The sequence below is a fragment of the Dermochelys coriacea genome, chromosome 4 (genome assembly GCF_009764565.3).
Source record: "Dermochelys coriacea isolate rDerCor1 chromosome 4, rDerCor1.pri.v4, whole genome shotgun sequence".
Taxonomy (NCBI): Eukaryota; Metazoa; Chordata; order Testudines; family Dermochelyidae; genus Dermochelys; species Dermochelys coriacea.
The window spans coordinates 14235701-14247451 of NC_050071.1; the positions used below are offsets into that span (position 1 = coordinate 14235701).

An 11751-nucleotide genomic window follows, 5' to 3' on the forward strand; every position below is an offset into this window, starting at 1 on the left:
ACAGTATTTATGCAACCATCCATGGAACTTCAGCCATTGTGAAGATTGTACACTTGTGCGTCTATAAATTAAAATGACATTTTATGTCCTCTTAAGCTGACACAGTGTTGCTCTCAATGACGCTAAAAGATTAAGAATGCCACAGACTGGAAATAGATTCTCTCCGACATCCAATTAGCCATTCTCTTTTCTAACGAGATAGCTGACAAGAAGATCTCATTAATGGATTTTAGAATTCAAATCACAGCAATTAGGTAAGGATAAAAAGAATGGATTTTAAAAATTAGTTCCCAAGACTGAATGGAGGTATCTTTCCAAATTCTTTATCTGGTGCTAATCCAGGGGTGGGTGAACTTTTTGGCCCGAGGGCCACATCTGGGTATAGAAATTGTATGGCGGGCCATGAATGCTCACGAAATTGGGGTTGAGGTGTGGGAAGGGGTGAAGACTCTGGCTGGGGGTGCGGGCTCCAGAGTGGGAACAGAAATGAAGAGTTCAGGGTGCAGGAGTGGGCTCCAGGCTGGGGCAGGAGGGTGGGGTGAGGGGAGTAATGGCTCTGGCTGGGGGTGCACGCTCTGGGGTGGGGCTGACGATGAGGAGTTTGGGGTGCAGGAAGGTGCTCCAGGATGGGACTGAGGGATTCGGAGGGCGGGAGGGTGATCTGGGCTGGGGCAGAGGGTGTGTTTGGGGTGCCTTGGGATGTAGGCTCTGGGTGGCGCTTACCTCAGGCAGCTCCTGGAAGCAGCGGCACGGCCGTGGTTCCCAGCCAATGGGCGCTATGGGGGCAGTGCTTGGGTCGGGGGCAGTGTGCAGAGTGGACCCCCTGGCTGCCCCTATGCATAGGAGCCGGAGGAGGGACATGTTGCTGCTTCTGGGAGCTGCGCGGTGTAGCCTCCGACTATGTTCCCCAGCTTGAGTGCCGGAGTGGGGCAAGCCCCAGACCCCACTCCCTAGCGGAAGCTTGAGGGCCAAATTAAAATGGCTGGCAGGCCAGATGCGGCCCGTGGGCCATAGTTTGCCCACCCCCGTGCTAATCAATAGGCTAAGCCATATAGTGTTATGACCTGTTTTTAATGACTGCCAAACTAGGATCAAGGATCTACAATATAAAGCCACAACTCTTAGACTGAGTTACCTGAGTTGCTAGTTTAATCTTTACCAGTATAATCCTTTAATCTTGCATTAAAATCTATCCTCACCACTTCAAGAGGCCCCAAACTGGGTAATAAAATTAAATTAAATCCAAATAATTGTCAAAGCTAATCTGTGCTAATGGGATCTGAAATCCTTACCAAGCCAAAAAAAAGCCTCCAAAGCAGAACTCAAAAGAAGGAAGGACAGTACAATGTGAAGAAATCCAATTGTAATCATTACCATACAATGCGGAAGTTACACAAGGAGTAATAAATTTATCTGACTTCTAAAAGAAGAAACAAGAAAACAAAACTAACCAGTATTCAACAGTACTAGCAAGTAGAAAAACAAACTTGTCTGCCTTAACCCTGCCCTGCTAAGAAGTATCTATATAAATCATACTGCTCCAGGAGCTTTTGCAAATAACCTTCATGAAATATGGTGCTGACCACTTCATCAATCGTAAGAGTGTATGATCCTTCACTGCAGAAACAATTCAAGTCCTCAGCATATAGTTCTGACATGGCACAGCTCTCCATGTTAGAATTATCCCCTGAATTAAAAACCACCTTGTAACCTGCCACTGGTGACGTCTCTTGCTACTGCCTTATTGCGCGGAACGGAACATTTGGTACCAGCCTTCACCTGACCGTGACAGGAAAATAAACGGTGAGAAGAAAAAACAGGAAAGGAAAAAATGATAGGAAGAGGAAAAGGAAGGGAGCGAGAAAGTCTTAAACTGAGCTGGACTTTCGCATGTCTATTTTAAACCTTCTTTGTTTACATTCCAAGGGCCCACTTCAGCCCTGGTGTGTAAGTAGGTGGAGGCTGCACTTATTGACACCAGGGCCGAAGGCACAAACCCTATAGCACTATTCAGATAACTGAAGTGTGGTGGATTTAGAGAAGCAAGGGAGCAGCACTGTATTTGGGAAATTCTGAGTGCCACATAAAGATCCTGAAGCTGCAAACTGAAGGCTGATGGAGTGCCACAACACATATTCAGGAATATGACAATGCAGTACTCAGAGCTAAGTACAGAGTAAATGCATGATGTAAAATGCATTCCCAAGCTGGATAGTTATTGTGTGTTTAGAATGTTGTAGGGCTGAAAACAGAGGTGGGGTCCATTCCCTGGCTTTCCATACTAATACATCTTGGAGTGGGGCAGGAGAAAGCAACAGCAACAGACATTGTAGAGATGGGCTCATGTTGCAAAGGCTGGATCTACATCTGGATCCAAATTTCCTCCGAGTTTGAGGAGAGTAGCATCTGGTGCTCCTGTTCCAATTCCTCCTGCAGAGAAATGCGCAAACAGGGAAATGCTAAACTGGATCTGAGCTTCCCAAAGATTTGAGGGTTTCTGATTCAGGTGCAACCTGGGCCCACCGCTAGTTTAACAATATACAACACTTTCCTCGTTTCTCTTTTTTCTGCATCCCTGCTCTAACCCTTCTGGATGATAAAACAATCCCCGACACTGGAATCAGAGTTGGGGCCCAACCTGCAAAATTCTGGATCCAAATCCAGCTCTGACCTTTCCCAAAATTCAAGAGGGGAGGTGATTTGAGATGCTGGGGTTCTGGTTCACCCAATGCAGAGGCAGTAGCTAGTCATCAAACATGGATCCAGAGTGGACTCGGGCAGTGCGGCCAAACCAGCAGCCAGAAGGTGACGGTCGGTCTTGGGAGCTTCGCCAGTGCTACCAGGACGTTAACCGGTCATGCTTGAGGGTAGCCTGCAGTAGAAGCTGCTTTGTGCTGAGTGACGGAGTCTGTGGTGAAAATCAAGATGTCTCCATTTCACCACACAGACCCGGCCCTGGATCATCCCGGTTCACCCCACTCCATCGCTGTTTAACAGGAAAGCTCCATCATCATTCCCCCAAGTCCTTCCCCCCTCTAGTTCTAGACACACCAGCCCTGACCGGACAAATCTTAGGCTCCTAGATTCACGTTTGGGCATCTAATCAAGGAGTCTGATAGTCAAACTGTGCAGACCCAGCAGCTCCTACCGAAGGCAGCCACTTCTGAAGAGCTTGGCCATGGCCTCTGCCCCCGGCGGTCCCCCTCCAGCTGGCCTGGCCTGGGAGCGGGTCATGCTCTGAGCCGCCTTCACAGCGGCCCCCCCGCCAGCCCTGGGATCCGAAGTGCCCCGCCGGTCTCCGGCGTGTTTTAGGGGCAGCCTTTTGGCGGGGAGCCGGCTGCAAAGGGAACAACGGGCTTGGCCCGAGCCCGGCTGAAGAAGAAGGCAAAAGGAAAAGCAACGGCCCGATCCCGCCCATCCCAGCCCGGGGGCTTTCCGGGGGCCAGCGGGACGTTGATAAAAGCCGAGCCCGCCGGCTGGGGCTCAGGCGAGGGCAGGAGCTGCCCGGCCAGCGAGCTCCGGCCGCCCGGGGGTGCTCTGCCCCCGCCGGCGGGCGGCTCCGAGCTATCGGGGAGGGGCGGCTCCGCCCCGCGGCCCGGGGCGGGGCAGGCGAGCCCCGGCAGCAGATATAAGGCGGCTCGAGGGGCGGCTGGGCTTCCGCAGCCCCCCAGCCATGGCGCCAGGCGAGCCCCCGCTGCCGGACGCGGCCTCCCCGGCGGGCGAGCCGCTGGCGGGGCCGGCGCTGGGGCCGGGGCCGGGGCTGGGGCCGGCGCTGCTGGCGGGGCTGGTGGCCGCGCTCCTCGCCTGGCTCTGGTACGGCCGGGGCGGGGAGGAGCCGCCCGCGGGCGCCGAGCGCTGCGCAGCTGCGCCACGAGCAACAGGTACCGGCCCGGGGCTCCCCCTGCCGGGCCGGGCGCCGCCCCAGGGGCCGGGCGGGCGCTGGCTCCCTGTCCCCCGTCCCCGGCGGCTGCCGTGGGGCAGAGCGCGGCCGAGCTGGGGGGTGGGGGCTGGGGGGCAGACCCCCTCCCCGCTTCTGAGTTCCGGGGATCAATCCCTCCTTGCTTAGGTCCGGGGCAGTCGCGGGGGCGGCAGAGCCCGGCCGGAGAGCGCCGAGAGGCCGCGGGGGTGAGCTCCCGACTTCCCCGGGCGGCGCCGCGGCCAGGGGCTGGACGTGCGGGAGCGGGCAGCGTTGCACCGCCGGCCCCCTGGCTGCGCACGGCTCCGGCAGCCTCCCCGCGGAAAGGCCTGGCCGCTGCCAACTTCTCGGCCCCTTCCCCTGCAGAGCTGGTGCAGGAGGCAGGCGTGGGGGCTGGGAATTGTTTTCGTCTCCTTGTTCCAGATGGCGCCCCCCCCCCCAAGGCCCCCAAAGCAGCAGTAGAGCTGCTGTAACACAGAGGATCGCTGGGCTCCCTAGTGTTGGGGTGGATAAAATAGTAGCTTGCCTCAGGCCTCAGCCCAACAGAGCAGCTCCACCTTGGAGGTGGGAAACGTAGCTAACCAACTTAACTGTGGGCCTGAAAATCTTCTAGAAGTCTTGTAGCTTGCACCTCAGAGGAGCTAAGCGGCCGCAAAAAGCATCTGAAGCTACTGGAAACTGGAGGTGCTTGGCATTAATAGCTAGAGAGACAATTTCAGGGACAGTCTATGTGGCTAGAAAACTAAAAGCATAGCGGGGTGGGAAGAGGACAAACTATGCTGTTTCTGAGTAGCAGCCGTGTTAGTCTGTATTCGCAAAAAGAAAAGGAGTACTTGTGGCACCTTAGAGACTAACAAATTTATTAGAGCATAAGCTTTGAAGTGAGCTGTAGCTCACGAAAGCTTATGCTCTAATAAATTTGTTAGTCTCTAAGGTGCCACAAGTACTCCTTTTCTTTATGCTGTTTCTAACTCCTGCATGGGGAAGGAGAATGTTCTAGGGTTTTGTAAAGTGAATATAAATATAAATATCCAGCACTTCTGGAGCTGCATGTCAAACAAGAGTTGAGTTGTCTAACTGGTTGTGAATACGTGATCCTTGAAAGCCCAAAAAAGGAGGGGGACTCCCACAGGTATAGCAGATGCTTTGAATGGTCTGAAGTTAGGACTGTCTAGTAAATATACAGATATGTAGAGAGAGGGTTTACCCAAGGTCTTGGCATGGAGTACTGATCAGTAATCAAGCCTTAAAGAGCAAGGACAAACTTTGAGCATGTCTTGTAAGAATCTTTGCCTAATGTACAGGGGTATATAATTTGCTTCCATTATTTAAAAAAACAAAAATAAAAAACTTGCCTAGTAAAATGTAATGGCAACGTCTAGAAAGTAAGTTTTTAGTCTTGTGAGTTGTGAACACTTTCACTTCTCTAATGCTGAAACCAAGAGGCTGTCTGTTTCTGGTTAACTAAGTATTTTAATATTGTGTTTAATTAGAGCCTCTCCTGGAAAACCGTGAGTGTACCCTGTTGGAAACCACTGCCAGTGTCCTGTCCAGCCCTCCAGAGCCTGGCAACTACCTGGCAACAGAGAGTCTGGCAACTACCCCAAGAGAAGATGTCCCATCTCTAAGCGATGATGGTGTTCCTAGAGAATCTCCTGAAATGGAGTCTCTGGTCAAAGAACCTGCCACCCCATTATTGAATTACCGTGAATACTTAAGCAATGAAACCCTTGGTTCCCCTACAGCAGAATCAGAACTACTAAAGGGACAGGAGAGTGAGGCACAGTGTGGGGACACTTTGGCAGAAGCATCTCCTGAGGCACAGTGTGGGGACACTTTGGCAGAAGCATCTCCTGCTAGTGATGTGCATGAGGACAAAACTGAAGAACAGTCAGGTCAGACACTTGAGTATCAGGACTTGGTTGATCATGAGGAATGGGAAGTTGTTCCTGAACACTCAGCCTGGGGAGATGCTAGTAAAAACAGTAGTGCAGATGACTCCGACACCAGTGTGGGCCAAGGCAACAAGGAATTGGAACAGGTAGACTTCCTTGAGGCTGATTCAAAAGCAAAGAGGGTTGCAGCTGTGCCCCCAATGCCTCAGAATATCCATGTGAACTTCCGTGTGCACTACATCACTCACACTGATGCTCAGCTGATTGCTGTCACTGGTGACCATGAGTGTCTTGGTCAGTGGCACAACTATGTACCACTCAAGTGTGACAAGGATGGTTTCTGGTCTGATGCTGTTATCTTACCAGCAGATTCCAAAATAGAGTGGAAGTTCATATTGGTGGAGAATGGAAAGGTCACACGCTGGGAAGAATGCAACAACAGAATCTTAATGACGGAACATGAAGATAGAATGGCCCATCAGTGGTGGGGATATCATTGAATAGGATCTCAGTGGAAGCTACTGACCCAGCAAAGAAAATGGTTAGACTAAGCATGGGGGGGCCTCTAATTTTATTCTGGTTTCCGGCCGAACCTTCTCTGGATAGTAGACCTTAATGTATATCATATACCAATCCCTGCTAGAACTGTCTGATCCACCAATTTCTCCTCTGCTAGAGTTAGCTATGGCTCTAGGAAGGGATTCTCCATGTGAAGAGACTCATCAGTTGAACTCAAACCAAAATCTGCCTAATGATATCATTAGGCAGATAGGAAAGCAAGAGCAGCACTTGAGACAGCTCCTCGGGGGAAGTTAAAACTGATGCTAAATTTGACTTTTGTACGAGTGGGGCAGTGGGATGAATTTTTGTACGACAGGTTTACAGAGCGGACTGAATGCAAGAGGAGGTGTAGCTAACTCCACTGCACTTGTGGCTTGCTATACAATGTTTTTAATTTATTGTACTGTACAATTAAGCAATAAACGTAATATATTTTCAGATTGATAGTCCTTCATGTTTGACCCTTGGACATAACCTAAGTTGTCTTAAAAGGTTAATTCAGAGTAACTGGACCTGCTTCCTTTGAGGTGCCAGGTGTTCCCTGACAGGTGTTCTCCATCTTTATGGAGGAAAAAGGGCCTGATCCCCAAAGTCTCCCCCTTCTTTCTCAGTCTCACTCTGCTACCTGAAAAGGGACTAGTTGGCCATCCTGAAAGCTCATATTAGCAGGGTGGCCTCCAGAAGGCTGAAGTTCAGGAGTGACCACCTGACATGTTTAATATGTGACTTTCCTTTCACTGGGAATAGGTAGGGGTTTCCAAATGAACTTTGTAATTGTTATCTTGGGTAGTGGGAAGGGAAAATCAATCTGCAGTGTTTGCACTTAAAACAAGAGAGGGAGTACTCTGCTGCTCTAGAAGCTAACCAAGGCAGGGATTTCACTCCTAAACACTAGTGTCCTATAGCTATACTTGGGTTAAAAACATTTTTCTTATCTTGTAAATGAGCCTTCTGCATGGAAGGGACCATCTGGACTTCTCATGAGGAGCCCAGGTACCGCTAATGTTTTGGCACTTCAACTCCTGCTGCAGTTGGCACGTGTTCTCCAGTCACTGATTCACTAGCATAAAAAGTGTTTCTAGGATGGTTGTTAACCCAGTTAGAACAAAGCCAGGGTGGGCTTCCCGTTTGGGAGATGGGAGCTGCTACCTTGCCAATTTCCTTTTTTTTGTGTAAAAGTAAAATGTTTCTATCTAATGCCTAGAATTACCTGTACTACGCAGAGGACTGCGGCTTGCAGTGTATACTCCCTTACAGCTGAAGGAAGATACCCCGCCCCCCACTTCAGAATAACATGCAAAGGTATTGTAAGTTCCAGGTTACTACCTGGGCAGATCTCTACCAAAGTTGACTTTCTTGGTTCATGGGTAGGGCCCTACCAAATTCACGGCCATGAAGAAGTGTCAAGGACTGTGAAATCTGGTCTACCCCTGTGAAATCTGGTCTTTTGTGTGCTTTTACCCAATGCTATACAGATTTCACAGGGGGAGACCAGCGTTTCTCAAATTGAGGGTCCTGACCCAAAAGGGAGTTCCAGGCGGGATGCAGTACCCTTTTATGTTGCCTTTAGAACTGGGTGGATGGATAGCAGTGGCTGTTGGCCGAGCACCCAGCTCTGAAGGCAGTGACCTGCCAAGAGCAGCGTGGAAGTAAGGGCGGCAGTACCATACCATGCCATCCTTACTTCTGGGCTGCTGCCTTCAGATCTGAGATCCCAGCCAGCAGCTGCAGCTCTCCTGCTGGCCAGCTCTGAAGGCAGCACTGCCTGCAGCAGTGCAGAAGTAAGGGTAGAAGTACCACAACCCCACCCTACAATAACCGTGCGACCTCCCACCCACAACTCCTTTTTTTGGGTTGGGACCCCTACAATTACAACACCATGAAATTTCAGATTTAAATAGCAAAAATTATGACTTTTAAAATCCTATGTCTGTAAAATTGACCAAAATGGACCATGAATTTGGTAGGGCCCTACCCATGATGAAAGGAGACACTTCATGAAAGGAGACGCCTTTGACTTGATTAGCTAGCTAGAGAGTATTTTTTTCACCCTATCCAGTTCCTTTGAAGAGCACTACTTCAAAATATCCCTGGTCCTAGGCAAATAGAAGGACATTGTCATACCCTGGATATAGTTAGGGCAAAGGACCTCCCAGGGAGAAATAAGGTTGCAGCAGAAAGAGGGAATTTTCTAGTTCTCATGGAAGCTGGGCTGAACCATGCATTTTTTATGCGAACTCAGAAAGGCTTGAAGGTATGTTGCCTTAACCTTAGGTGGAATATATGGGCCCAAAGAGTCAGGTGCTGACATGATCCTGTCATTGTCCAACATTGAAAAAGGTTTGGGTATACTGCTGGTTACCATGGTAACACAGGTAAATCTCTTTTTACTGTTTTTTTTTTTTTCCCTTTAGCTGTAGAGGTGGTTTTTTTTTTGTTTTTTTTACTACACTGAGAAATGGCTTGTTTTGACTCTTTTAGAGAGTGGTAAAGAGTAATAACTGCCCTTTTGGGGGAGAAAAGAGAAATTAGTTGAAATGGACTGTTAAAGTCCAATCCTGTTTCCTAAAAGACCAAACAAGATAAACACCCATGAGCAGGGAAAGAGAAGAACAGCAAAGACAGAAAATGTAGCTTCTGTCCCTGGTGTGGACTCACTTGCAACCTCACTGCTGGAAAAACCCAGGTATAGTATGTGATGTCGGCCACTCCAAGACCTGGCACACTTGTACCAGCATCAGGTTGTTTAGGGCATTGCTTTTAGCTGCCTTTCTGATCACAGGCTTGCTTACAGTAGTGTTGCAAAATAGGCTTGGCTGGCTAAGCCAGACGTGTGTTAGACAGAGGGATAGGAAAGAGAAGAAATAAGGTGGGGAAGGAAGATACAAAAATGAGGCAAGGGGTGAGAGTTATGCCCAGGTGGTGGTTGGAATTCAGCTGCAATCTGTGGAGACAGCTGTCATCTGGGTCCCTCTCTTGGCTCGGTGTGGTCAGGATTAGGATGATGGCCCAATTGTTATGGTAGATTCCATGGTCTCAGGAGATGGTCGTGGGAGTTGCAGCAGTAATGGTAAAGCTCACTGCGGCACTTGTTGGCAGGCTGCTGCTTCTGCTAAAATTCTTTCCCTCCCACCTCCAAAAATAGTCTTCCCTTTTTAAGAACACTTAAAAGGGAGCGATGGGTGGAATAGCTCAACCTTATTATTTTGTTCACCCATTAGATCGAATTTCCAGTACCAATTTTGGTTCCCTGATTTCCAGTCCCCCACTTCTCTTGTTTACTAGGCATGATCTTAACCCACTTCTTGAATTTGGACTAATTCAGTCTGTCTCCCTTTTAGTGCCTTTTCCTATCAACATTTATTATTCTATGGGATTGGAACCTTTTCTAGGCTCTCTCCACTTTCCCACAGTGAGTTCACAATGGGGTAAATTTGTAGGCCCAATTATTAAAACAGGTACCATTACCAAGTAGTCTGACCCAAATAGTGAGGTACTTCAAGTGACTCCATTCCACCCCTGACTAAGCTTTCTGGCTGAAGTAATAGCTGCCAACTGACTCTTCTGCAAGGGGGAGCCAGAAGGAGGAGACTGTAGTTGTTCTGCCATAAGGTCAAACTGTCACACTGGGGTGACTGGCTGAGGCATGGCAACCAGCTTCTTTATGCTCAAATAAATGTTAGTCTCTAAGGTGCCACAAGTACTCCTTTTCTGTTTTGCGAATACAGACTAACATGGCTGCTACTCTGAAACCTTTACTACCCTTGAGTCTTGAGACATGAAGGATCGGATTCAAAGAGGGACTTTTAATAGCTGTAGGCACTTGATCCTTTAGTGTCCAAAAGACTGTCCTGGGAAAAGCTAAGATAAAATTAGGCAGTGCTTGGCTTGCCATTGGTAACTCTACCTTCTCTTAGGTATGCTCTGAAAATGTTGCTCTGGTCTTCGATGGAGTGCTAATTACTTTCACAGGCAAAACCTGTTGCCTGGGCTGAAGGAGAATCCTTGGAGTAGTGTTTCTCTGGTATTTTAAGAGAGGGATAGGGATGCTTTTAGGGCTAGCTGAGGATGGCCTGAAAAGTATAGGCTAGAGCACAAGTAGGATATCTGCTATTTGTCTTCATCTCTTGGAGGACCCGTGGGGAGGACAGCTGGTTACTTCACCTGCTGGGAAGGCCTGAGGCTGCCTGTTCCAGCTGAAGAAATGTTGGAGTTCTATCACTTTGTTGCCATTGCCTATCACGGGATGCTCAAGGGAGTGTAGTTGGAGGATTGCTGAATATGGGGACCATTTGCCAGGAGGGAGCCTTGGCTGAGTCAGCCAATCACCTCAGCATGTGTAGGATCCTGCCCAGTGGGTGACTGAAAATGACACTTTGCCTAATGCTGTAAAATAGCTGCTTCCTGTAGCTGTTTCAGGTATCTCCTTGCTAGTTGATGTAGGAGATCATTGCTGGGGTGTTGGTCCAGATCATCACTGCTTTTCCCAGCAAGGCTAGTACCCCCATATATTTTTTCACCACTGATGTAACTGCCTGGAGCCCCAGTGGAATTGCATGTGTGGGAACCTCTTCATGAGGGCCAGCACCCCTGTGCCAAAGGGTATTGTAGGGTTACTGTCTGACTTTTTAGGCTGGCATCTGTTTTCAGTCCAGAGAAGGCCTTGAGGTGGGAAGTGGTCTCCCTCCTGAAGTACATGGTGTCTTCTCTCCACTTGGAGCCTTGTCTGGCTGTCAGGGGAAGCTGGAGCCTTGCCTATGGCTTCCATTTTCTTTCTACAAAGGAGACCTGACCCCCAGCATCTGAGACTTCTTGTTGGTCCAGAGGACGTGACACCAAGGTATGCCATCAACATCAGTGCTGTCTGCACCTCTGCTGAGATGGTTGTCCTCAGCTGACTCAGAAATTGGGAAGGGTGCACTCTCCCTTCCTGTCGCTGGCTGCAAAGTCCAACCCTGCAAAGAGGCATGCCAGTTTGTGGATGGAATCCTTGGCTCTGGGTGGATGTGGGGCTTTCATTAGTTAGTTTTTTTTTTCTGGACATAGAGTCCTCTAACATCATCTTTGCCAAAGAGCTCCTGCTACTACCCCCATCCTTTGTGAAGGTCCTGAGAAATGATGGTGGGTAGAAAGGAAGTGTACCAAACTGAGAGCGGTCTGGAGTCAGGATGAAGTACAGGAACTTATAATGCTGCTCAGCAATGTGGACACGTGAGTATGTGCCCTTATGGGAGGTAAGGAAGTCCATGAGCTCTATGGAGCAGTGCTGGGCTGAACTGTTTACAGCTCTAAGTGCTTGCAGATCAGCAAATACCCCGTGGGTGAATGTGCAGCAATGGGTTGACCCTTTTCAGAAAGGGTGCTGAAGTCCATAGAACC

At 49.3% G+C, this 11751-nt stretch overlaps 1 protein-coding gene across 2 annotated transcripts; it reads left to right on the forward strand.

Moving 5' to 3' along the window:
• The first annotated feature begins 3658 nt into the window (after positions 1–3658).
• Positions 3659–6810, forward strand: STBD1 (starch binding domain 1). 2 transcript variants are annotated; one of them, XM_043513400.1, is made up of 3 exons: positions 3659–3881; positions 5410–5696; positions 5736–6810. In XM_043513400.1, exons 1-3 carry the CDS (start codon positions 3674–3676, stop codon positions 6309–6311), a joined length of 1071 nt encoding a protein of 356 aa, XP_043369335.1. In that variant the 5' UTR covers positions 3659–3673; the 3' UTR covers positions 6312–6810. The 2 variants fall into 2 exon arrangements, with proteins under 2 accessions (XP_043369335.1, XP_038255982.1); XM_038400054.1 differs by having other exon boundaries at positions 5410–6810.
• The last annotated feature ends 4941 nt before the right edge of the window (positions 6811–11751 follow it).

Bases quoted from the DNA above. Each gene is read 5' to 3' on its own strand.
- STBD1 (XM_038400054.1), top strand. From the start codon at position 3,674: ATGGCGCCAGGCGAGCCCCCGCTGCCGGACGCGGCCTCCCCGGCGGGC. The intron at 3,882-5,409 runs GTACCGGCCCGG...GTGTTTAATTAG, and splicing joins AGCTGCGCCACGAGCAACAG to AGCCTCTCCTGGAAAACCGT.